This window comes from Primulina tabacum, chromosome 16 (assembly GCF_025594145.1).
Source record: "Primulina tabacum isolate GXHZ01 chromosome 16, ASM2559414v2, whole genome shotgun sequence".
In the NCBI taxonomy this organism is placed as follows: Eukaryota; Viridiplantae; Streptophyta; class Magnoliopsida; order Lamiales; family Gesneriaceae; genus Primulina; species Primulina tabacum.
In genome coordinates, this window is record NC_134565.1 from 30,916,016 (window position 1) to 30,943,959 (window position 27,944).

The following is a 27,944-nucleotide window of genomic DNA, read 5'->3' on the forward strand; positions in this document are numbered from 1 at the left end:
AGGGAGTTTTTTTTAATTAGTATAGCATTAATTAGTGGCTAATTTCGTTAACTTGTTTGCTGGATCCGTTCTGGCATGACAGGAGCATTCGCATTGCAAGTCCACTTTTTTACACAGACATATCCACATATTTGCATTCATATATAGAGACCGATTCAGCAGATGAAAATAAAAACGATTCCTGTTTGTTAGAATGCTTAATTCACTGATCGCACTCCACTTGTCAAATATGTAACAATCTCCAGCCCTATTTTTCTTTCAATCCCCCTCGTACAAATTCATCAAACAACATAACAAAAAACGAAACAAAATATAAACAATGGTAGTAGCACCAGGGAATGTGAATCCAACAGGAATGCGGGCACCACCTCCACCGGGGCAGGGCCAGCCAGTCATCAAGGCTGCGGGGGTAGTCACCCCCACCATGGCTTCGGAGGGAGCTTACCAAGGGCCGCCAAGAATGCCTGCGGCGACACAACATAACACAGAGGTTCTCCACCAGAGGAGCAAGATGCCTTTTTGCCCGGCAAGAATGGCCATTGGCGGGTTCGTGTGTGCAGCTATCATTGGCTATTTCACCTTGTACTCTAAGAAGAAACCTGAGGCTACTGCACTGGATGTTGCGAAAGTCGTCACCGGAACCGCCTCACCGGAAAATACTCGTCCCCGGAACTAATAATTTCATTTTTAAGGTTATATATAGATTGCATGTGTTGCCGTTGAAATTTCAAGATATTCTAAGGATGTTATTTTTCAGCTTTAGGTAGTAGGCGCTACCATTGTTTTGCAATTTATTTTTTAATATAGATTTTTTTTAATCCTTTTATAAATTATTTTTTTTATTACAACATACGCGAGAAGGGGGGATCGAACCCGGGATACCGACTAATCCGGCAGAGGGTGAAACCATTGAGCTACAAGCTCGGTCTCATCTTTTATAAATTTAATCTCAAACAAAAAATTTAGAGCGCCTTTGCTACACAAAAATTTGTGTTATCAAGAACTTATACCGCTACTTCAAATTGCACGTTAGTTATTGATATTAATGATATAGCGTTAAATATTAGTGCTATGGTGCATGCGTTGCGTAAGCTTAAAAAATTTCTTTCGAGCTTAAGCAAATTTTTTTATAATTATTTTGTTTGTATTAAAAATAGAAATAATATCATAATTATGAAAATCGACCATGACTATTGCGATAATTTTTTAAATTGGCCATGCCGTCAAGAGATAATAAATCTGTAAGGCCCGAGATTTTAATTACCGTAATCCGAGATTAATCTGGAATAATTTATTTATTAATTGAGATGATTATGGATGAAACGGATCAGACCGGAAGAGTCGAAAGAAGATTTGACATTTTGTGCAAGAAGAGTTCGGCGCATATGCGCGACGTGTATGGGCGCACATGCGCGAGGAAGACAGAACCATGCGCGGCGGAATGCGCGCACATGCGCGGAACGTCCAGAGAGTTCGGCACACATGCGCGGCGGAATGCGCGCACATGCGCGGAACGTCCAGAGAGTTCGGCGCACATGCGCGGAGGAAGACGCGCATATGCGCGAGTATTGAAATGCCGAGACCGTAGGTCTCGCGCATATGCGCGACTTATGTGCGCGCATATGCGCGAGTATTGAAATGCCGAGACCGTAGGTCTCGCGCATATGCGCGACTTATGTGCGCGCATATGCGCGAGCAGTCCAGCAGCTGAGTTCCGGATAGAACTTCCGGCGCATATGCGCGCGGCATGCAAAACAAGAACAAGCCACTTGCCATAACCTGGCAACGTGTACGTGTGTGTATATATATATATATATATATATATATATATATATATATATATATATAGGTATATCCAAACAAATTCCTCAGAATGGAGAAGGGAAGCACCGAGGAAGCTTTGCGTGAGATTTGAGATTTACGAGTGATCCGTCCTTCTGATTTTGAATCTAAGTACAACACCGAGTTCCTAGCGACGACAGCTACAACTGGACGTAAGTTTTGTTACGTTTAGACATGTTCTGAAATTATGATGTTGTTGGAATTGAATACCCGTCATATGTGATGTTCTTGACATGTTAGACATCATAGAATCGAAGTCAGATTAAGAAACGTACTGATTATGTAATTGTTATGATTTTTGAAATTGATTAATTGAGATTCGATATCAGATTTGTATTGTTATTGAAATTATGAGTTCTGGTATTATATCTGTGGTGTTGGAATTGACGGGGTTATCGAGACTGTATTGTTATGCCGTCGAAACATCAGTTGATTGATATTGAGCAGATTCGGTATTGGTTGAGATTGTATGGTGGTATCATATGTCGATTGACATTGATCAGATTATGTTTTGATTTGAGTATTAATCAGAACAGGTTTTGAACTGAGTCATATACTGATATTGTATCTATTCGATTGTCATTATCAGATTGGGTATAGACAGAGTTGACTTCAATACTTCGTCTTCGTCGGACCGAGAAGATAAAGGTATAAATTAATGTTGAGTTGAGATTGCACAACTCGAGTGAGGTTTGGGCTCGAGTTTCCCTAAATCACATACTTTACCTTATTGTATCGATTTGATTGATGTACTTGTTCTCTTGATTTATAGATAGCAGGTATTAGACGAGTAGTCTTGTGACAGAAGTGCCTGATAGTGGTGGGATCGCCACGGGCACATTGCATGATGTCACAAGATAGTGTATTGGCGATTGTGCCAAAGTCTGTCATCGGATGTTTGCCTATCGATGTGGATAGAATTATAACTTATTCTATTACTGATGATCGATATTATATCGATGTGGATAGAATCGGAGCTTCTTCTATTACTTGTGATCGGTACCGTATCGATGTGGATAGAATCATAACTTCTTCTATTACTGATGGTCGATATCATATCGATGTGGATAGAATCAGAGTTCTTTCTATTACTGGTGATCGATACTATACCGATGTGGATAGAATACGAGCTTCTTCTATTACCGGTGATCGATACCATATCGATGTGGATAGAATTGGTATTTCTTCTATTACTGGTGATCGATACCCTATCGACGTGGATAGAACTGGAGTCTTTTCTATTACTGTTGGTCGATATGGGAATGCCAGCTTCTGGAAACCGGGATCCCTAGACTAGGATTGAGTCTAGTCTTAATTGTGAAGTCATGAGTCTAATTGACAGTTATATTGATTAATGTTGATTATGTTCCTGAATATGGTACATATTGATTTATGTTCCTGATGATGGTACATGTTTAGAATATGACTTATTCTTGATATGGATTTATATTCTGATTTTAATACATGTTAGACATATCTGTTATATGCTTTTATATTGTTTTATGATTGCATGTATACATGATTTGTACTGAGAATGTAATTCTCACCGGAGTTATCTGGCTGTTGTCTTGTTTGTATGTGTGCATGGCAACAGGTGGGATAGAATCAGGGTCAAGAAGAGAAAGATGCTGGACTAGATAGCGTGGAGATCCGGCTTCGAAGCAACTTAGGATTCAGCACTGATATATAGTTGAACCTAGTTGAATTCTTGTAGATAATACAAGAATTGTATGTTATATTTAATATGTAATTTGAATTGAATTACATTACGTTTCCGCTTTGTATTTTAAAAAAAAATTTAGACCCTGTTTATTATAATTGTTTGAATTATTCCTAAAGACGATTAAGGAATGAATTAGCGTCCGGGTCCCCACAACAGGTGGTATCAGAGCATTAGGTTCTAGAACTGTAGGTTCTTGGACTGAGATAGAAGCTAGTGAGCGGGGTAGAAGGAGTTTCTTTCCTTGCATGTGTATGCTAGCATGATGTTATATTTTACTGCCTAAGTGCATGGCATATGATGGAATATAATGTTGAAATTACATTGTATATGCTAAGATTTCAGTATATTTTTACTGTTTAGGAAGTTACATTTTACCTGAATATCTGAGTTGATTTGGTAATATGTATTATTTGAAACTGGATCAGAACCAATTCTTGATCAGAGGTAAGCTGATCAGGATTGGGATTGAGAGGGCTTTGTCTCCTGTTACTACTAATGTTTGTGATTATCAGATATTCCTCCTAGAAGAATTCCTAGAACGAGGTAGTACTTCGACTGATCTGATGGATGTGTCAGAAACTCTGATGGAAACACAGTTGATGAGATTTCAGTCATTTCAACCGCCGATTCTTAGGGGTATTGAGGCGCCAGTCGATTGTGAGAATTGGCTGGAGGATATAGAAATGTTATTTAAATTTCTTGGTTTTACAGATGATTGTAGAATTTAAAGTGGTTGGAAATCAACTACGGGAAGTCGCTAGGAGTTGGTGGCTGGTAACTAGGGAAGCCATAGCACAGCATGGTTCAACGATTACGTGGAAAATTTTTAAGGTTGAATTTTATCTAAGGTTTGTACCTCTATCATACCGACAGGATAAAAGTGCATAGTTTACAAATCTGAGACAATGGTCAGTTGAATGTTGATGAGTATTTGGCCCAGTTTTTCACCTTGCTATATTTTGCCCCTCAAGTGGCTAGAAATGATACAACTGTATCTGATCAGTTTATCCAGGGATTGAATCCGGAGATACGCACATTGGTGAATGTGAAACAACCGAGTAATTTTGCTGATATTCTGAATCGAGCAAAAAGAGCAGAAACCGTTCTGAGGCGACAAAAGGAAGCTTCATATGTTCTTCCAACATCGATACCACAACAACTGCCTTCCAGAATTGAGATTGGCAGCAGCAGTAGTGGAAAGAAAGAGCAGTTGAAAGCTCGAAAGAAACAGTTCAAGAAGTTAGGGAGCGGTTCATCTAGCTCCAGTGGTTCTAGCCCGAGTTATACTGGAGTTTATTGCAGGATTTGCGGAGGGAGACATCCCATGGAGCAGTGCCAGGGAGTGACTGGTAAGTGCAATATCTGTAAACAGCAGGGACACTTTGCTAGAGTCTGTCCACAGAAAGGTTCCCGAAGATTTCAGGGAGCAGAATCATCTGGTGGTAGTGATCGAGGAACAGACCCAGGACATACGTAATGATATAGTGGCAGGTAATAATCTTTTATGATTATGTTGCATATGTATTGATATATACTAATACATTCCCTACGATTATCTTTGACTGAGTTGTATTGATATATGTTGTACCTGCTGGGTCTGTAGTACTGTAGTATTGATCCTTGTACCTTTTGGGGAAATGAATTGATATCAGTGAATTTTGTGATATATTGTGTACTGCAGTAAAAAGAGAATGAGATTGAATTAGATTGTATTGTACTTGTGTTATCTGATTCTGATTACATTATTGATATTAATATGCTAACAAGTACAGAACTATTATAGATTCTTGCCAGGAGATGGTAAGATTCGGACCTGAAATGGCCGATGAACGAATGATATATGGTAAGGGTTCTCGATTTTGAATTCCTTGATATCCGTATTATGTATGATTCGATGATTATCGAAAAGAATGGAGAAATTCCTTATGTATTCAGTTGATTACTGAAGTTGAGCCTATCTCGAAATAATTTGTCAGTAGCATGGAGAGTTGCTATAGTTGTTCCAGATGAAATTCCGGGTTTGTCTTATATCAGGGAGAGTGACTTCAACCTTGATTTGATATCAGGTATGGATTTCATTTTAGACCTCTGTACATAATGATATTGAGTGAATTGAAAGAACTGAAATGTCAGTTAGAAGATTTACTGCCTGAGAGTTAGAGTTACATCTCATTATGTGTTCCTCTGAGAAATACTTCAGTTCTGTGTATGGGTTGATAAATCCTGTGTTCCGAAGTGTTCTGATGATCTTATGCTCGTTTTATCTATGATATTTTGATATATTCGTAGCGTATGATTGATTGAATCGAACAGTTGAAATATGTATCGAATATTCTGGGAACTGAGATTGTTGTATACAGAATTGTTCGGCTATGAATCCAGATTGCAACATATTGTATTCAGAGTCTGTGATATCTGAAGATAGTATACTGATTGATTGTAGCACAGTTGGGACAGTGATCAGATTGTTCAGAACTTGATTTCGATAGTCAGAACAGTGTGTTAATCAGAATACCAGGTAGGTAATGCTTTATTTTATATAATTAGATGATTTGTTTGTGCCAGATATTTCGAATTTGAAATGACAGGTATTGTCAGAGGCACACAGTAGTAGATTCAGTATGATTCTGGTAACAGGAAATGTGTGATAATTCGAACGGACAGTTTTGATGTAAACAAATGAAATCAGTTATGTCAGAATTTGTATTGAAATGTCTAAATCGCTGACAGATGAAGACAGGAAGATAGAAACCAGAAGATTGGTTATACAGATTATCGATTCCTGAATAGAAATAGGAGTATAATTCTATGGATCTGGTGATAGACTTACCGAAATCGTGCCAAGAATGTACCAGGATGTGGTTATGATTGAACGATTGTTCAAATCGGCATATGTATATTGTACAAGATGACGTGCAGATATGACAAGACGACTGAGAGGTATGTCAGAAAAAAGGGTCCGATGGTATTGAATGCCAGAGTTAATTATATCATACCGTGATTTTTGGTTGATTTAGTACTGTTGGCAGAATGTATAGCATGATTTTTTTATCTATGGTTTATAGATTGACGGATAGTCGGAGCGAACTATCTAGATACTGGAGGATATCCAGGAACTGTAGTGCTGGATTTTAGCACTAGTGACTTGATGTCTTGTCACTTTATGAATTATTGTATAATGATAGCTATCAAACGAGTATTGAGATAGCTACAGACGAGACATTGTACAGTGAGTACTGCAGATTTCCGCTGAATGGGAATGATATTACGGTGATATCTGAGATTGAATTTGATAACAGCTGATGATATTGATTGGGTATGAGCTGTTGATTGGTATATACGGATGTTGTATAGCCAATATTTGCAAGTAATTTTATCAGAATGGTTTGATAGAATGAATTTGCTGAAGCAACCTCTATTATACATTCCTTCTTTATCTGATTTGATCGCCTGTGATTTCGAGGACGAAATCATATCTTAGAGGGGGAAAAATGTAAGGCCCGAGATTTTAATTACCGTAATCCGAGATTAATCTGGAATGATTTATTTATTAATTGAGATGATTATGGATGAAACGGATCAGACCGGGAGAGTCGAAAGACGATTTGACATTTTGTGCAAGAAGAGTTCGGCGCATATGCGCGACGTGTATGGGCACACATGCGCGAGGAAGACAGAACCATGCACGCACATGCGCGGCGGAATGCGCGCACATGCGCGGAACGTCCAGAGAGTTCGGCGCACATGCGCGGAGGAAGGCGCGCATATGCGCGAGTATTGAAATGCCGAGACTGTAGGTCTCGCGCATATGCGCGACTTATGTGCGCGCATATCGCGAGCAGTCCAGCAGCTGAGTTCCGGATAGAACTTCCGGCGCATATGCGCGGGCCTTGGGCGCGCATATGCGCGCGGCATGCAAAACAAGAACAAGCCACTTGCCATAACCTGGCAACGTGTACGTGTATATATATATATATATATATATATATAGGTATATCCAAACAAATTCCTCAGAATGGAGAAGGGAAGCACCGAGGAAGCTTTGCGTGAGATTTGAGATTTACGAGTGATCCGTCCTTCTGATTTTGAATCTAAGTACAGCACCGAGTTCCTAGCGACGACAGCTACAACTGGACGTAAGTTTTGTTACGTTTAGACATGTTCTGAAATTATGATGTTGTTGGAATTGAATACCCGTCATATATGATGTTCTTGACATGTTAGACATCATAGAATCGAAGTCAGATTAAGAAACGTACTGATTATGTAATTGTTATGATTTTTGGAATTGATTAATTGAGATTCGATATCAGATTTGTATTGTTATTGAAATTATGAGTTCTGGTATTATATCTGTGGTGTTGGAATTGACGGGGTTATCGAAATTGTATTGTTATGCCGTCGAAACATCAGTTGATTGATATTGAGCAGATTCGGTATTGGTTGAGATTGTATGGTTGTATCATATGTCGATTGGCATTGATCAGATTATGTTTTGATTTGAGTATTAATCAGAACATGATTTGAGTATTAATCAGAAAAGGTTTTGAACTGAGTCATATACTGATATTGTATCTATTCGATTGTCATTATCAGATTGGGTATGGACAGAGTTGACTTCAATACTTCGTCTTCGTCGGACCGAGAAGATAAAGGTATAAATTAATGTTGAGTTGAGATTGCACAACTCGAGTGAGGTTTGGGCTCGAGTTTCCCTAAATCACATACTTTACCTTATTGTATTGATTTGATTGATGTACTTGTTCTCTTGATTTATAGAGAGCAGGTATTAGACGAGTAGTCTTGTGACAGAAGTGCCTGATAGTGGTGGGATCGCCACGGGCACATTGCACGATGTCACAAGATAGTGTATTGGCGATTGTGCCAAAGTCTGTCACCGGATGTTTGACTATCGATGTGGATAGAATTATAACTTCTTCTATTACTGATGATATCGATATTATATCGATGTGGATAGAATCGGAGCTTCTTCTATTACTTGTGATCGGTACCGTATCGATGTGGATAGAATCATAACTTCTTCTATTACTAATGGTCGATATCATATCGATGTGGATAGAATCAGAGTTCTTTCTATTACTGGTGATCGATACTATACCGATGTGGATAGAATACGAGCTTCTTCTATTACCGGTGATCGATACCATATCGATGTGGATAGAATTGGTATTTCTTCTATTACTGGTGATCGATACCCTATCGACGTAGATAGAACTGGAGTCTTTTCTATTACTATTGGTCGATATGGGAATGCCAGCTTCTGGAAACCGGGATCCCTAGACTAGGATTGAGTCTAGTCTTAATTGTGAAGTCATGAGTCTAATTGACAGTTATATTGATTAATGTTGATTATGTTCTTGAATATGGTACATATTGATTTATGTTCCTGATGATGGTACATGTTTAGAATATGACTTATTCTTGATATGGATTTATATTCTGATTTGAATACATGTTAGACATATCTGTTATATGCTTTTATATTGTTTTATGATTGCATGTATACATTATTTGTACTGAGAATGTAATTCTCACTGGAGTTATCCGGCTGTTGTCTTGTTTGTATGTGTGCATGGCAACAGGTGGGATAGAATCAGGGTCAAGAAGAGAAAGAGGCTGGACTAGATAGCGTGGAGATCCGGCTTCGAAGCAACTTAGGATTCAGCACTGATATATAGTTGAACCTAGTTGAATTCTTGTAGATAATACAAGAATTGTATGTTATATTTAATATGTAATTTGAATTGAATTACATTACGTTTCCGCTTTGTATTTTAAAAAAAAATTTAGATCCTGTTTATTATAATTGTTTGAATTATTCCTAAATACGATTAAGGAATGAATTAGCATTCCGGTCCCCACAAAATCTATACTAGATTATAAAACAATATATATAAATAAATTAGCAGCTATTGCCACTACAAATTTTTTTATTTATTAGTAGCATTTCACCCATGCGATCTATGAAATGCTATTTTATAACTAATGATTAAAATTAGTAATTATTAGAGTCTGAATAATTATTTAAAATTGTTGATATATTATAATGCATATATTTAAATTTTAAATTCTATTATAAAAAATTATTATATCAAAATGTTTATGTCATTTGAGGTAATGCTCAAATGATGATAACAGTTTATGGACACCTTTTTAAAAAGTTGAAAAACATAATATTAGATAAAAGCTTTTATATTTTATTTAGTATGATAGGGAGCAGTAAAGATACATATATAAAAGTAACAAACAACTTAAAACTATAATCGAAATTAAATAGAATGATATAATCAATGGAGATACTTAAATTTAGTTTATATTTTCAAGTAACATCGAATTTAAATTTGAATTTTAAAAAATAAATTGAAAAAAATTCATATTTAATTATGTATTTATTTTTGTATGCAGGTAGATCGAATCAACGAATTAATCAGATTTTAAGCGCCAAATGTATTTTTGAATTTAACTCACGAGTGATACTGAACATTATTCATTTTTTTTTAATTATGATTGAAAATTGATTGTTTGAACGTGATACAGAAATCAGACTGAATTATTTATAGAGTTTATAATAACAATTAAATATATCAAATAACACAAAATCATATATAAAATGAAACGAATTGAAATAAAAATGCAAAAATATAGAAGTAGTTTATGTTTTCAATGGAATTCAGTTTTAATTTGAATAAAGAAAAAAATATATAATTTATAAATTATATTTGAATTGACATAAAAATGAATTAAATTCAAATTTTAACGAATTGATATAATTATTACAAATAATAATTGAAGTTTTTCAAATTTCTTCAGTTCACATTTGAGTTTTTCTAAAGAAAATAAAAAAGTCTTTATAAAAATAATATCAATAAAAATTGCATAAAATTAAATATTTTCAACCATTTCTTGCAATATACTTATTTCGATATCCATTATATATCTTTATTTTTTTTAGAATTATCGTTTTTTATGGGAACTTATTATTTTAAATAAAAACTCATCTTCTAAATATATATATATATATATAATGAATTAATATAACTTCCATTGAAACATAATTTGTTATGAAGGTAATGTAATATGTAAAGATTATTAAATGAATTAATATAACTTTCATCGGGATTTTTAGGTTTGGTGGCATATGCACCAAATGATACAACATTTTAAGAAAATGACATCGTTTAACCATAATATTCTTTCCTTCGTTTTTGGCGCTAATTATTTTGTAAGGTGACAATTAACGCATATTAATGTCAAAGCTTTCACCAGTGAACGTTTGCAATATTTTATTTATAAATGAAGGGTTAACAAATTAAAATACGACTAAGTTTTTTTTAAGACGAGTTAAAAGTATTTTTTTATTAATTGGGTCGGATCGGGTTAGAAGATATATATGTATCACAAAATTGATTTGTCAGATGATTTTATTAAAGTTTTTGTGTTAAAATGAAATATATCAGCTTTGACCACGAATCACATTGATTTTATATAGTTATTATTGTATATAGCAAATATACAAATACTAATTTTGGTGTTGACGTGAAACCTTTTTTTGTTTTAAATAAAATACCCTATTATGTTTACACTATCTATCTCGCAAAAATTACTAATAACTCATCATTTATAATTTAATTTTATTTCTTTCTAATATATATGTTTTTTTAGTAATAATTTTTTTTCAATTTAATTTAGAATGTAAAAAAAATAAAATAGGTAATTAAAATATATAGATTTGTATTATATCTGTTATTTTACACGCTGAAAAAATACTAGTATATTTAAAAAATAAAGAGATATTTAGAATAATAATTTTGAAATTTCGAATATATATTTTGTAAAACATTTTTTCCTTTTTTTTTAAAAAAAAACCACTTTATTTCAAATAATATAATAATAATTATATCCAGGTAACACGTTAGAAGGTCCACAGAAGCTCACGATGTCGCATATGGACAGACAAAGGACAGATTGGTCATTTCCAGGCTCCTTCCTCGTGAATGGTCGTCGTCTGGATAAATGCTTGACTTCGTTTCTGCAACTTCGAAACATACCTCTCTCTCTCTTTTTGCTGTGATTAATTGCTTCATCTCGAGATTTATGTCGTAAGTTTCTTGCTTTGATCTGTTCTTTCTTTTATTTTACAGAGTCTGAATTGCGATTTTGATGCTTTCCTGTTTCTGTTATCTGCGAAACATTTAATACAATTGAGTTCTTGTTGTACCATCTCAACAATTTGAATGATTTTTATTGTTTTGTCATGTCTATTGTATAATCAGAGTTGGTGTTTGAAGTGTTGTTTAGATTTTTTTTTATCTTGGTTATTATTCTGTTTGATCTAATGGTATCTGTGAATTGTCATTTTAGGTGTTCTAGAGTCGAAATACTGACTTAGATAATGTTAAAAAGTTTGTTTCAGGAGTTTATCAAATTTATGGTTTCTATGGTAATAACTACACATCGATGGATTGTGTATGTAGCTAAGATTTGGATATGGCGGAATCCTTTATTTCTTTACATTTTTGAGTAAGTTTTAGATGTCAGGTTTAAGGAATCCGTTGGGTACATTGATGTAATTGACATTCGGAAAGATATAAAAATGTGTTCGGAAAAATATAAAAATGTAGTTATATGGTATAAAAAATGGGTATCTGTGTTGATATGAAACTCATTTGTCGACCTGTTTTACCATGATTAAACTATGAATCTTTGATTTTCTGCTCCATTTTGTTCTTTGCTGTCTTTTTAGAACTTCAATGGATACGTTTTGATTTTGGTTTATTTTAGTGATCTGCCCTTGGAGAGGGGACTTTTTTTATGATGTTTCCGCTTTATTGAAGTCTGATTGGATCTTTTAGTGGTATTTTGGTGATTTATACCAATGTCGGCCAAATTGTACTGATTTTAAGACCTTGGCTTATTTATCTCTTCATTATAAATTGAGAAGTCATAATTGGGTTTTTAGGTGAGTAGTATGTTTTACAGGTTCTGCAGAATAGTTGATCTGTATACAATGTCCAAAAAAGCGGTAGGCGAGCGGCCACCCATCGCCTACCGCCTAGGTGCTAATGCGGTTTTTTTACCTAAATATCTACTTTTTTTGTTTATATCTATATTTCTCCAAGAATTCCTCTATATCGGATTTCAAACTCAAAATCAATGACTTATTTGTCATTTTTATACAATATAAATTGATAAAAAAATATGTCAAACAATCTTTTAAAAAAAATTAAAAATTCTATATATTACATTAGGCATGCCGGGGCGGTGAGTGGCCGCCAAGTGCCTAGGTGACGTCTTTTAGAACATTTTCTGTACATTCTTTGGTCAATCTTGCACGAGAAGTTACTTTAGAATTTTTTTTATCTTATTTAAAGAAAAGGTTTTCTTCTTTTTAGGCCTCTTTCAATAAATCTGTTAACCTTTTCTTTCGATTATCATTTTGTGAGAAATGCCCCTAAACATGTACAAATTCAACTATCTTTGTAGTTCTTATCGACATCATTAGTTATGTTTTTCCTTTATGCTGTATAATATAATCCTTTTCTAGTGGATTAGTTTGGATATATTGAACACTATTGTTATTTGTCATGTATGCGGAATTGTGCTATAATCTAAATGATTGGTTGGGGTGTTTTGGGCCGTGTTTGGCTAGTGCTTCCTGGTTTTTTAAAGATATTCTATGTTGAACAAATAGAGTACCTATTTTTGGATTTCATTTGTTTGATTTGATATTTCCAGAAAAAAGTAGTATGTGGGTTGGTCTAAAGTGTTATAAAATGTGGCAGATAAAAAATTTCTGGTCTAAAGTGTTTAGAAACTTGAAACCTTTTCTCCCCTTTCATTTGTAATCTTAAATTTTTGTTTCTCTGCAGCTGATTTTGTTTTATGTTAATTACACGTGATGTTTGATCTCAGTGGGCAGCGTGACAAGTTTCAAAGGTATCCTATTCTTTTTGCCCGCACATGTTATGGAAAGGAAGATCTTCTTTGTCCTTACAAAACTATATTTAAATCCTAATTTTCTTTCAAGAAATTTTATGTTCTTTATGTTACAAATATGACGTTTTTAGTTGCGTTATTTCCTTGAAGAGAAAGAAGCGAAGAAGTTTCGTTTTTTTAAACATTGTGTAAGAGCAGGGAAGATTTTCATCAGAGTGATAGTAACGGCTGCAATTTTTGAAAGAGGTAAATTAGTTGACTTGGAAGAAAAATCAGTTTTTAATTAATCTAAAATATTTCCTCTTGAATATTCTTTTTCTTGATGTGAGATTTTCATCAGAGTGTCACAACACCACAAATTCTGAAAGAGGTTCAGTTAACTGACTTGGGGAAAAAATCAGTTTATAAGTAATCTAAAATGTGTCCTCTTAAATATTATTTTCCGAAGCAAGGTTGAATCTCAAAGTAACACTGTGGCATTAACTTGAGATGATGTCAATTTCTCAGAAAATGATGATGCTCAGATATTCTGCTTGCTTACATGGTCCTCTTAAATATTATTATTCTGCTTGCTTACATGGTTTGAGATGATGTTTCTGTTTCTGTTATTTGTGTTGTGATTACGAAGGGCTCTTTTATGTCAGGTTAGACGACCTGAACTCCAGACTTTCGTCCCCGTCATCTTCAACTGTATCGAACAAACGTGGCTTCAATATTGATGCTGTTGGCCATGCTAGGCATCCAATTCACTCTCCAGCAAATTCCTTTGAGAGAGGAATGAGGAAAGGATCCCAAGGACTAAAATCCATAGGCCGGTCCCTTGGATTTGGCGTATCTCGGGCAGTATTTCCCGAAGATCTCAGAGTGTCAGAGAAGAAGATATTTGACCCTCAAGACAAATTTCTGACACTTTGGAACAAGCTTTTTGTTATGTCATGTATTCTGGGTGTATCTGTGGATCCACTTTTTTTCTATCTTCCCATTTTTAGTCAATCATCAAACTGCTTAGATATAGATCGAAAGTTAGCGATCACGGCTACGACACTGCGGACAGTTGTTGATGCTTTCTATCTTATTCACATGGTTCTCCAATTTCGAACAGCTTATATTGCTCCATCATCTCGAGTGTTTGGGAGAGGTGAACTTGTCATAGATCCTGCAAAAATCGCTAAACGATACTTGAAGTGCCATTTTATCATCGATTTCCTTGCTGTGCTGCCCCTACCACAGGTCTGCAGAAAACTCCCTCAGCTTTGTGTTTCATAGCCATGCAGAAATATTTGATTTTTTTTTAATATAAAAGATTTGATTATTTTGATTTAATTATGGTGGAATTCTTGTTAGTGATGATATGTTTGGTATCTGTGAAAGTATTTGGATATTTCTTGTCGCATTAACATTTCAATATCTCGTTGAACTTGCGCAGATTATCGTCTGGAGATTTCTGCAGAGGTCAAAAGGCTCTGATGTACTGGCGACGAAACAGGCACTACTTTTTATCATTTTGCTTCAGTATATTCCTAGATTTCTCAGAATTTTTCCGTTGACTTCGGAATTGAAAAGAACTTCTGGTGTCTTTGCTGAATCTGCATGGGCTGGTGCAGTTTCTTATTTGCTGCTGTACATGCTCGCCAGTCATGTAAGCCATCACATGAACCATATGGCAGTTTTTCTAGAAATTTCCTGCAACAAAATGTCCTTGATTTCTTTATGCAGCTATCTAATTTTATAACTTCTCTTATCTAGCATATGCAAAAAGAAATCTGAAAATGGAGAGCTCTGAGTTTATATATTTATACTTGGTGTCATGTCTTTGATAATATATATATATATATATCTGTGTGTGTGTGTGTGTGTGTGTGTGTGTGTAAAATGATTACTAATCCATTCAGGATCAAGTTTTCTACATGACGGTGCCCTCAGTTTAAATGAGAAGTGAAAAATTGTAAGATTTAGAGATATACATTTTTGCATTAACTTTCGTAATTGGGAGTCTGGTGTTGTGTTATTTGAACATATTAACGGGAAAAAAAATTACGCCATTTTCTTTTGCACCATAGCTAATGGTAATGAAATTCTTTATCGTCTTCAATATTTTGGCCTTAAGTGGCTCATTGTGGACAACTTGAATTAATCATTTATATATTCTCCATTCTTTAACTTGAGTTGGACATACACCCCATTGTAGGTTCACATGAATTGTTGTCTTATGTAATACTCGATCTCTCTTCCATTTTATTTCCATGTTTTTCACTTCTTTTTAACTCAGAGTCAAATTTATGCAAACTATTTTTCTTGCTTTGAATACATTTCATGTGAAATCAAAATCATTTAGATCCTTGGAGATGGTTTTATGTGCTTTACCGATCTAAGAGGTCACTAACATTTCCATATTCTGACCAATTTAAACCTGTTTCCACCTATGTAATGCTAATTGTCGCAGACTAAACATAGATGTGTGAAATATCAGCAATTTCCTTCTGGTCTTTTTGCTCCTTGGTCTGTGGATTGTGTTGAAATTATATTGTCAAATTCAATTATTAGTAGTAAATTTGTAGCATATAAATGAAGTTCATGAAATTAGCAACAAGTGTCTGAAATGAACTAAATGTAAACCGTATATTTCTTCAACATTTTTGTGGTATGGATTTTGAGCTCAGTTTCTCGTTTGAAGTGCCAATATCATCAAAATATCACCATTCAAGAAGTTTGGTGCAGATAGTGATTTTCATCTGCATTTCCACCTTATGATAAACAAAATCAGGTCCTCTGACTGGAGTTCTGGAAAATAATATTGGCGCTTCTTTTATTTGATTAGTTTTCTGTAATATTGTTACTATCATCTTCTGCATGAGGTTTTTGCAGATAGTTGGGGCATTCTGGTATTTATTGTCCTGTGGAACGTAATGATACCTGCTGGCAGAAAGCTTGTAAACACACCAACGAATGCCTCAAAGATTTCTTATATTGCGGGAATCAGAAGATGAATGGCTATGGTGTCTGGAGCAACATCAGCAGTACTATCTTAAGCTCGGCTTGCCCCGTGGATGAAGAAAATAATCCACCATTTGATTTTGGAATTTTTAGGCAGGCGTTGTCATCTGACATTGTTTCATCTAAAAACTTCCTGTCAAAATACTGTTACTGTCTGTGGTGGGGGCTGCAAAATTTGAGGTTAACAAACTTCTGTGCATAAGCTTACTCACGTATTTAAATCCAACCTGAGGATTTCTGTAAGTTTGAAGTTTTGTCACAGTGCATCTTTGACCTGCCGAATTCACGGTAGTTAAGATATGTTCATCAAGTGCAGATGACATTTCTCGTTTCTGATTTATTTATAGTCTTTCTTTTTCTTCATTTCCTTTTTTCATTGTTTGGATTTTGGGAATGAAACGAGACATGCTCACCTTTAAAGTGCTGGAACTGGCTAAAATCCTATATATGAAAATTTGTATGATTTCTGCGCTGTAGAGATGGGCAATTGCTTAATGATCTATGGAAAAGATTATGTTAAAGCAAGTTTAATTAATAAATATTGCTGCTTTCATAGCTTAAAAGACACAAATACAAAAAAGAATTTGGTGTAACCACTAGGATTTTTACTCCAAGATTGGCTCAGAGATACTGACTCCTTGCTTTTTGCGTTAGAGAAACGTAGGCTCACGAACAAATATACCCTGCAATCAGTAAACAGAAGATTGCACGTCTTATTTTATTTTTCTGTATTTGATAGATTCATTGACTCCTTGTATGTTTTCCTATGATTTCTGCATATAATTATGTCTTTGTACCCCTTTGCTATGGCTACGAAGAACAAAGTGCAGAGTCTTAGTTGGCCTTCATAATAGCTTGTGGCTTTATTAATATAAGCATCCATTTCCTAATTCTCGCTTCTCTGTCCAAAAGCTTTAACTTAGTAAAACTAAAATACTGTGCTTCTGTACTACATAACCCATTTTGCTGGGTTCTCGTATTTTAATATTTTTTACAGGAAATTATTTTTAACTGATCACTGTAATTCAAGTTGCCTCTTCCAACATTTACAGTTTTTTTCATCTTTCTTTCGACAGCACACTTGGCCAGGGGCTTCAAACCAGTACCTACCCTGGAGAGTCTATATTCAGCATCGCCCTTGCCATTTTGGGACTTATTCTATTTGCATTGTTAATTGGAAACATGCAGGTAATTTAATAAGCTCGCATTTCTTCTCACACTTGATTTCTGTTGTCTCGAATTTGAATTAGTTCCTTTTTGTTTTTGGCTTTCGAATCCAAAATTTTAAAATAGAATAATTTCCGGTGTATCTTGTATGAGACAATTGTGACTTATGGCTATATCACCATCTCTATGATCCGGAGGAATTCATAATGTTTGGTACCTGAAAATTGAGGAATCTAATTTGGTTGTATCACTGTTACAGACATATCTTCAGTCACTTACTATTCGACTTGAAGAGATGAGAGTAAAACGGCGTGACTCGGAGCAATGGATGCATCATCGCTTGCTCCCCCAAGATCTCAGGGAGCGAGTTAGACGTTATGATCAATACAAGTGGTTGGAAACACGTGGTGTTGATGAAGAAAGTTTGGTGCAAACTCTACCCAAGGATCTTCGAAGAGATATAAAACGGCATCTCTGTCTGGCCCTCGTCAAAAGGGTAACTTGATTACTTTTATTTTAATTCTTTTAACTCACAGAAGCATTGTCTTCTACATGCATGTCACATGATGTGATGTTCATTATTTTTATGCTCCTTAAACTGGTCTAAACGACCTCCCATTTCTGGATCCTGACTACTGATGAATTAGATCTGAATGTTTGCTAATGTCCATATATATTAAGGTCCCTCTCTTCGAGAATATGGATGAGAGGTTGCTTGACGCCATTTGTGAGAGGCTCAAGCCTTCTCTATTCACGGATAATACTTACATTGTTCGGGAAGGAGATCCGGTTGATGAGATGATATTCCTAATTCGTGGTCGTCTTGAGAGTGTGACTACTGATGGTGGAAGAAGTGGATTCTTCAACAGAAGTTTACTGAAAGAAGGAGATTTTTGTGGGGAGGAGCTTTTGACCTGGGCTCTTGATCCCAAATCTGGTGCTAATCTGCCATCTTCCACTCGAACTGTGAAGGCTTTAACTGAAGTTGAAGCTTTTGCCCTTTCAGCTGATGAGCTAAAATTTGTCGCTGGTCAGTTCAGACGTCTCCACAGTAGACAAGTCCAACACACATTCCGTTTCTACTCACAGCAGTGGCGTACTTGGGCTGCTTGCTTCATTCAAGCAGCTTGGCGTCGCTATTCAAAGAGGAAAATCTTGGAACTTAGAAAGAAGGAAGAAGAAGCTGAAGAGTTAGCTGCAGCTAGCGGCAATGCTAGTGGAGGTTCATACAGCATCGGTGCAACATTCCTGGCTTCTCGATTTGCTGCAAATGCTCTTCGTGGAGTTCATAGAAATCGAAATCTCAAGAGTGCTCGAGAGTTGGTCAAACTGCAGAAGCCCCCAGAGCCTGATTTTACAGCAGATGCTGATTGATCTTGTATTTCGACTTTTTTAATGAGAGTGACTTTAGATGCTTGTTAATGGTGAAAAATATGTATCAGGAAGAACTTGCAATTGTGGGGAAAATGGTATATTACGACGTAACTGGAAAAAAAGATATTTTGTGAAGATCAGCCTCTCTGTTTGTCACTTGTATTTGATGCAATTTGTCAATATCGTTGTGAACCAACTTCTTATGAATGACCGGTGATTTCAAGTGTACAATTGTATATTTCGAAATAGTTGAGTTTTGATAACAACTGAATGATTTCATGCAGGCGTGACAAATGGTGTTAGAGTTGAATCGGTGGTATAAGAATCACGCTGAAATATATTGCGAACTGTGGTGGAACAAGAAGGTGCTCATTGAAAATATTACACGTCCAGTGGGAGTTTGGATCAATTTAAGTGTATATTTTTTAGGGTTAATTAGTTATTAAATTGTCTCTGAAGAACAATCAAGATTCTTGTCTTAAATTTTTCTACAACTGCAAAAACATATAATATAATATCCATAACGATAATATATGAAGCCATCGAACTCGAAGATGATTATAATGTTGAACAAAAAAAGTTTCTTAATAGAGCAAATGCTGTAAATAACCAATTATTGGACAAAACCAAGGAAATTTGCAGAAATCAAGCCAAACTGTATGGTGTCTTTACTTCATTCTTGAGCAGGCGCTTCAATGAATCTAACTGTGCGCGGAAGCATAAATTCTGCAAACATAGGATAGTGCAACGAAGGATAATAACCATCAACATTGTCACTAACCACCTCACACGAGAGAGGGATCAATGATCTGCCTCTGAAAAGAATCCAGTCAATGTGAAGATCTTGAGTTTGTCGATCCCAACAAAGACAAAGTGCTCGAAAAATTAACTTCAGGAACTCAAGAACTCCTTGCTTGTCACCTGATAACAATTAATAAAATAAAAAGTATTGATGCAAGTAATGTGTCTATGCCATTTTTATTGAAAATATAGCGGCTGAACCTTTAAATCCATGGTAAGTGCGAATTAAAGATACATTTTTCCTCGTACGTGCGTTGGGCCAAGCATCCCTCATATCACCTACAACACCATGTTCCCTGTAAAAGCAGCAAACATAAAACAAGAGAAAATACAGAGCTCCAACTTGAATAGTTGTTTAAGAATCACCTATGGTTTAACCTATTTAGTTGTAAACACATTTTGAAGGAGGAGGAGAAGAAGCTTCTGTTACATTTGTTTAGCGTAACCACACATGAGAGTTTGATATTTTGAACATTCTGTATCCAGTCTCACAACAATCCAAGCCCCAAAAGAATCACTTTTGCTCTCTAAATGAGAATTTGTTTTGGTTTCATGAGATATTCTCCATAAGCATGTTACCTTGCAAAGTGTGTATATGTCATGGTGATGAGAATAAGCACCATTAGAATTAAATGAACACACGTGTCATGCAAGGGGGATAACTATGCCGGTTTTTCTGGTCCACTAAGTGCGTGAACTATCAACTTTCGCATATCTTTTTTTCATGGAGCTGGATGAGAAAGGACAAAAGACATCATTGCCATTACGTAAGGAGAACTCTGTTAATATCCTTTTATTTGTCCTTGTTCACTCCTTACGGATGCTAGAAAGACTAGAATACAATAATGGTTCATGACAACTACAGGGAGAAGGGAAAAAATGTGCTACTCAGATTCTTGTGGCAAACTCCTGCCATCATAAATTTCAACTTGTTTCTCAAACAACCTCAATAAAATTATTTCGAGATATCAGAATTTAACAGAAATAGAAGTTTGACCCTGTGTTCTGGAGGATCATGGTAGAAATTCTGCAGCTAAAACTACAAGGTGTTTCAAGCCAAACTCTATCGTTCTTAACATGCTAGTACATTCCTTGAATGCTGAACTTCTTTTGGATGCAGTCTAATAACATCTTTATATTAAGACTTATATTGCTTTCAAAATTCACTAAACTCTTTTCAACTCATATAGGAATCCATTAAATATTTGCAATTCTTGGTTTTGTGCATCATGCATTCCTTCACAGTGTTTCTCGATATTTTTTGACAAAGGAAACTGGAAGGAGTACGGATGGAAAATTTGCTACAGCAGGTGGCAATAAGAAAGTCACGAAGCCGCAAAGGCAGTTTATACAATGGGGTGTGTTCAAATGAAGAAGACAAAAGTATAGACCAACAGGGACATAAAATGACAAGGGGATGATACTGCAAGGGAAAAGTGAAATAGCAAGGACAAATACCATAACCTCATTATCAATTTCAAGAAAGTTAGCATCTGTACCAAGAGGAATTAGGTAATCTGATAACTATATTAGAACTATGAGACTCCAAGTGTAAACATCGAGTATCGTACCGTCGCTGATTTTTTCACATATCGAATCCAATGAAGTCGGATATTTAGGGTAAATTTTTTCAAACAGCTCATGAATAAGTGGCGATGTCACCAACTTAAGCATATTGAAAACCTTCATCAAACAATGAAATTGAGACCGCGACTGAAAGTAATACCTTGATCTTCCAAGAAGAAAACGCCCCGTTGTTGATTCCTTTTGTGCGTTAAACCCCCCACAGTATACAACAGGCAAGCTAGGAGGTAAGGACGCTATATGTTGCCACGTGAGTAAAGCACCACGTCTTCGAGCACGAGGAGTCAACTCATCCATGTATGTATTCACTATCTGAAATGAAAAACCGGGTGGCTCAACTCCTTTGAGCTGAAATGTGTACACAATTTATTAAGGAAAATAATATAGATGTGATGCCACTAAGCTACATGAATAAAAAACAATTTTCTAAATTTAAAGAAAAAACATTATTATGGAAGCGTAAAAGGATATAGCCCATGTTGAAATGCACGGATCTGTGGAACCCCACGAGATGCTTCCAGGCACTGAAGGTGACTCCGACAACCAGAAGGTTCCACCTTCTAACAACTCAACCTACATCAAGCACTAAAATATTATCTGAAGACTTGATTTCTCAACTGTTCTGATGATAGAACGAAACCAAAATGATTTTCTAAAGATGAAATTCACCTTATCCTTGTCATAAAAGATAGTGCAATGCTGATCTGAGGTATCTTCAGATCCTTTCCTTGAAACTCCAAATTGTTCATAACCTTGTCGATCAAAAGAATAACTCCCATATCAAATAAAGCTTTAAGTCAATAATGAGAGATTTTAAACCATGAATATTAATTAATAACAGCCCAATTGTTTCCTTGAGAAGAGCTGGGAAACATGCTCAATGGACTGAATAATTGACCCAGCCCTTTGTTGATTGAAGAAACATCATTTCAATTAGTATTTTTTTCATCTCACAAATACGATCTAAGAAATCCAGTGTTTCTCAGCCCTCTCTCTGACACATCTATTTTACTCCTACAAATAGAAAATGACCATAGGTGGTGGATACCACTACTATTCACAGAAAAATCTCAGCTGTGAACCTACCGATCTGTCTATCTCTATCGTATGTAGAATCCAACATGCTCTATATGCTTTTTGTACTTCCATACAAAGGCCGTTGATTAAAAGTTTGAATTTTAATTGATAACAAAGGCATAGGCAGCCTTATGAGCTCATGGGTGTTACAGAAGAATATGACAGACAACATAAGGAGAAATAATTCTCTTATTTCTTATATTCGAAGTCATAGATTAGTATACTTTATATCGATCAAAGGAATAAAATCAAATCCCACTAAATCTGAGAAATATCCTATAATACCAATAATATAGTCTCTTAGTCCAAAATAGAACCTATCCGATCCTAACTACTCGACACTCTCCCTCAAGTTGGTGCGAAGATATCCATCATCCCCAACTTGCTCACTTGTTCTTCAAAGGTTTGTTTGGATAAGCCCTTAGTTAAGATATCTGCAACTTGTGATAAGCTTGGAACAAATGAAATACAATAACTCCTTCAAGTTTCTCTTTTATGAAATGCTTGTCAATTTCGATATGTTTTGTTTTCTCATGAAGAACTGGAATGTGAACAATGCTAATTGGTAGCTTTGTTGTCACAATACAGCTTGATGGGAAACTTCAGAATCATTTTTAGATATTCCATAACTCGATTAAGCCACAATACTTCACACTCTCCTTGTGCCATAGATATGAATTTTGCATATGCGCTGCTTCTTGCAACTACTTTTTCTTTTGCTTCTCCATGTTACCAAGTTGCCCCACACAAATGTGCAATAACCAGAGGTTGATCTTCAATTAGTGACCGATCGTACCCAATCAGCTTTTGTATATACTTCAATCTCCATACCAATATTTGATATCTTCCCGTATCCACTGCAACGCTATTGTTGATATCTCTTAGTTTCTTATTGGCTTCTAAATAGTATCCGATGGTTTGCATCCACTCATCCCTATCTTCTTCAGGAGGTCAAGAATACATTTTTTTTGAGACACCGTGATTCTCCTTTTGGACCTTGCTACCTCCATCCCAAGGAAATATTTCAACTGCCCCAACTCCTTCATTTCAAACTCTCTTGCCAAGCTTTTCTTTAACCTGTTTGTCTCTTCTATATCTTCATCTGTCAATATTATATCACCAACATAGACAATTAACACTGAAATCTTTCCACTACTGGACCAAACTGTTTTGTGCATGATCGAGTACTTTTTCTCAGGGTAATAGGAAGATCAATGTTGTTTTCAAGAGTAGTCGAGGCATCATTCTGAGTTTCAAGATCCAGTCCATGAGTTGACTCATGGCATTGTTGAATGACAGGGTCTCCTTTCTTTGCACCCTTCTTCCTTGTATAAACTAACCCTTTGAACTTTTCTCAAATGTTACCACTGTTTTGTCGGATTGATTAAAATTCGAAATTTCATAGTTTCCTAGTTCTATATTAAAATCAGACTCGGTTAAGTGGTCATCTTCACTATCCCTAGACTCTCCCTGAAGATGAGGCGTGCAGAAGGACTGGCCTTCAATGAATGTTACATCCATGGAGATTAAAAAAAATGGTAACAGGGTCAAAGCACTTGTACCCCCATTGATTTCCAGGATATCCAACAAAAGATACATTTTCGTGCTTTTGGGTTCAGTTTCGAGATACCAGGATCAAAGTTATGAACAAATGCTAGACTGCCAAATATTTTCAGAGGGATTTTATTTAGGAGGCGTGTATGGGGGAAATTTTTTTGGAAAATATTCATGGGGATTGGAAATTCAAAATCCTAGTTGGTAATCTATTCATCAAATAAATGGCTGTTAGAACTGTTTCTCTCCAAATCTACTTAGGCAGTTTAGTTTCAAAACTAATTGCTCGAGCACGGAGCAACTTCAAGGAAATGTCTGTTTTTTCGTTAAAGCACACTATTTTGTTGAGGTGTATGGGGACAAGAGCTTTGGTGAATGATCTCTTACTCTTGAAAACACTTGCCAAGTACATCGTTAAAGTATTCCCGACCATTATCACTCCGAAAAATTTATATCCTAGTGTGGAACTGAGTCTAAATCATTAAAAAAAAATTTTGAAATGTGACCCTTGCATTAGACTTATCTTTCAAAAAGAAAACCCAAGTTAGACGTGAATGATCGTCAATGAAAGACACAAACCACCGTCTATCAGTAATTGTTTTTACTTTGCATGGGCCCCAAACGTCACCGTGAATCATTGTAAATGGCTAGGACTTTTTATAAGGCTGAGATGAAAAAGTAGCTGATGATGTTTGGCTAACTCACAATATTCACAATGCAAAGTAGAAATATTTTTATTGATAAACAACTTGGGAAACACTTTTTTTAAATAAATAAAGTTTGGATGACATAACCGACTATGCCACAATAAAATATCGACATTTGAGTAGGAAATAGAATTGAGACACTTGTCTGGATCGCGTCTGCCAAAGAAGGATTCGGCAGTGAGAAAGTAAAGGCCACCATCATGTTTAGCATTGTCAATCATCGTCCCCAAGGCCAATCCTGCAATTCACAATGGGAGGACAAAATATAACTCCACATGTAAGATTAATAGTGAGTTTGCTGATTGACAAAAGATTATACGATAGAAGGGGAACATGTATCACATTCGTAAGACTCAAAGAAGGGGAAATAACAACAGTTCCTTTCTCTGCGAAGATGCGACAAAGCCATCAACAATTTTAACTTTTTGGTTTTCTGCACACGGGATATATGATGAGAACAATTGCGATGAACCTGTCATATGATCTGTTGCTCCAGAATCTAGAACCCAGAAACTGGTAGTGGATGAATTTGCGATATTTGCACAAGTATAGATACCTGTCTGGGCCAAGGAACATGAGGCTTTTGTTTTATCACGTCTAGAATCAAACAATTGGAATAATTGCTCTAACTGATCCTTGGTGAAGGGAAGTGAATCTGAGGAGGGTGAGGGCATTCCAGAACCTTCACCACCTTCTTGAAGAGCTCGACCACCAGTACTCGATCTATTGTGCCAAATTTTTTCTTAAGATGGGTTGGTTTCCCATGTATTTTCCAGCATATTTCTATGGTGTGCCATGGCTTTTTGCACTTCTCACAGAATAGTCTTCCCTTCAGAACCCGTCTCTCGACTCACAAGGGCCGAACTTTCAGACTCCATGGTGTGTTCAACACTGCTTCACCATCACTTGGCGTCGAATTTCTTCACGCCGAACCTCGGAAAACACCTCCCGAAGTTTGGGCAGAGGTTTCACCCAAGAACATGTCTTCGAACCTCATCCAAATCATAGTTTAATCCCACAAACAAGACAAAAATCCTGTGTCGGTCTAGTTTTGCCTTGTAGCGGGTACCGTCCTTGCTACTCTCCCACTCATCTGCATCGATGAGGTCCAATTCCTGCCATAGAACTATCAACTATTTATGGTAAGTTGTGACATCTTTGAACCTTGTTGCATCTGCCATAACCGAGTATTTAGCTCGTACAATTGAGAGTAGTTTTCAGAATCGCAGTAGGTTTCTCGGACAGCCTCCCGAACCTCTCGAGCCGTGGGTAAGAACAAGAATGGTTTACCGATTGCAGGCTCCATAGAGTTGATCAACCATGCTGTGACCAATGACTTCTTGGAACGCCACTGCTTGTATCTCGGGTCAGTCGAACCCGGGACTTTCACTTTGAGGATTTCCTAACCATGTAGCAGATGCTGCTTCCCAGATAAAAATACAAAATACAAGCCGATAGACATGACCTTAAGAATTATATCACGTTAACTTTCAAGTTTTGGTTGGTGTCCATTTTATTGGATAGATAGGAAAAGGAATACCTAACAGACAAGCTATCACAACAGACATGTTTTTTTGCCGCTGATTTATCAGAATGACCATTAAATAAAGCTTATTTGTCTCATAGTTCTTTATTGACGTTTGACACATCGTTTGTCTTTTGATAGAATCTTATTTTCCACCAGAAATTAAGATTCAACAGAAACATGTAGATGACCCTGACAAATCAGTTATTTCCATCAATGTATTATTAAAGATTTCATTGATGTAATGAGAAAGAATGAAATGCCTCAGTGTTGCACTTCTGACCGGCAGTAGAATACTATGATTTATTTGTCCATGGCCAGAGAAGGCCAATAGAAGATAAGCTAAAAAAATAAGGATGTCATTCTAAAAAGTCAACCAACCAGAATAGGTCACGCATACCTGGCCCCCGGAAATAATGGAAAAGAAAGTGTAGGTTGAGTAAAATTAAATTACACAAGTAATTGCAAACTGTTCAGCTGACATTGATGCAAGTGTAATATGGCGAACACAGATAAACAATGTATAATCTGAATAAAAAACCTTATCTCCACGATAGCAAGACACCTCTACAATACATTAATAATCACTCAGATAGCTACGTAATACGATTAACGCTTGAGGTTGGCCACCACTTCTGCTTGACCCCCAACTGTATCTGTTCCTTGACGAGGCTCATGGCCTCTAAGAAAGTCATGTTGTCATCTCAGACATTCTAGCTTTGTTTCACACAAAGGAAAAATTGCCAATGTGTAGCGATGTCAACCCAAAAAGTAAAAAAGAGGTCCAGCTGATAGCTTGCCAACCTCAGCCAATTTGATCAGTTTGTTAAATAAATAATCAGGCCAATTCCAATGACAAGGACACAATGGCATAACCCTTACCTCCTTTAACCAAAAAATAAGAAAATTCTAAATAGTTATGAAGCTCATAACCAACCAAATCATTAGATTAACTAGAAAAGAAATACCAAACCATTTTAAGCTTTACCTGGCAAGCATTGCTGTAGGTAGTCTAACTGTGACTTCACACCTAATCATACGCAAAAGGTTAAACAAGAAAGTGAAAAACTCATTAAATCACACCAAGATCACCAAATAAGTAAAAATCTTTAACTTAGAAAAAGCAAGTAAACCATCCGTGTAATGTAAATTCAATAAAGCCCAGATCAGCCAAGTCAAGAAAAGAAACTTTTAGGCCAATCAGGATCCAAATCAAAAGTTAAATTTTTACTTAAATTTAGAGAGAGATATACACACTTATAATGACCTTGCTGCGTGCAAAGAATCATTGGAGAATAACTGGTTATCACTGTCACACACAACTCTTTCCTCTTCTGCCATGAGTTTGGACTGTCCTCTGGCTGGTCCTCGAGAAGATTAAAGGTCATTACAGTCAGAGAAACACTCATCGTTCTTACTAATGATTCATTCAAGAAAATTAGATAATAGTGGTTTGCTTGTCTACATTGAATCGAGGAATCGAAGAGGAGTGAGAAAGGCAAGTAAAAACAAAGAAAGGCAACGCGTTATAGCCTATAGGAGTTGAATCGAGGACAGAATATGTGGGATCCCTCCCTGTTCGAGTGGCACATGGGAAGAGACACGTTTCTCTGTTGTTGTCAGCATTTTTTTCTTTCTT

General features: G+C 36.0%; 2 protein-coding genes and 1 long non-coding RNA gene across 3 annotated transcripts; 1 reads left to right on the forward strand and 2 right to left on the reverse strand.

The window, feature by feature from the left end:
- Window positions 1-11,544: 11,544 nt before the first annotated feature.
- Window positions 11,545-19,262, forward strand: LOC142530196 (putative cyclic nucleotide-gated ion channel 5). The gene is given in 9 exon segments (XM_075635994.1): window positions 11,545-11,685; window positions 13,456-13,522; window positions 14,167-14,752; window positions 14,949-15,161; window positions 16,388-16,417; window positions 16,419-16,696; window positions 17,593-17,704; window positions 17,943-18,179; window positions 18,365-19,262. Coding segments are annotated over 8 exon segments (2,187 nt in total). The 5' UTR covers window positions 11,545-11,685; window positions 13,456-13,484; the 3' UTR covers window positions 19,058-19,262.
- A 340-nt stretch (window positions 19,263-19,602) lies between these two features.
- LOC142530197 (uncharacterized) lies at window positions 19,603-27,911 on the reverse strand. Its single transcript, XM_075635995.1, has 7 exons — window positions 27,573-27,911; window positions 27,294-27,335; window positions 22,112-22,194; window positions 21,913-22,015; window positions 21,585-21,798; window positions 20,060-20,154; window positions 19,603-19,978 (listed from the first exon to the last, which is right to left on the reverse strand). Exons 1-7 carry the CDS (start codon window positions 27,712-27,714, stop codon window positions 19,731-19,733), a joined length of 927 nt encoding a protein of 308 aa, XP_075492110.1. The 5' UTR covers window positions 27,715-27,911; the 3' UTR covers window positions 19,603-19,730.
- On the reverse strand, window positions 22,393-27,286 carry LOC142530198 (uncharacterized). The gene is made up of 2 exons (XR_012816059.1): window positions 25,337-27,286; window positions 22,393-25,018 (listed from the first exon to the last, which is right to left on the reverse strand). It is a non-coding gene; the product is annotated as an uncharacterized LOC142530198 (long non-coding RNA).
- Window positions 27,912-27,944: the final 33 nt, after the last annotated feature.

Bases quoted from the DNA above. Each gene is read 5' to 3' on its own strand.
- LOC142530197 (XM_075635995.1), bottom strand. From the start codon at position 27,714: ATGAGTGTTTCTCTGACTGTAATGACCTTTAATCTTCTCGAGGACCAG. The intron at 27,336-27,572 runs GTCATTATAAGT...GCGTATGATTAG, and splicing joins GATTCTTTGCACGCAGCAAG to GTGTGAAGTCACAGTTAGAC. The intron at 22,195-27,293 runs GTAAAGCTTAAA...TTGATCGACAAG, and splicing joins CCTACAGCAATGCTTGCCAG to GTTATGAACAATTTGGAGTT.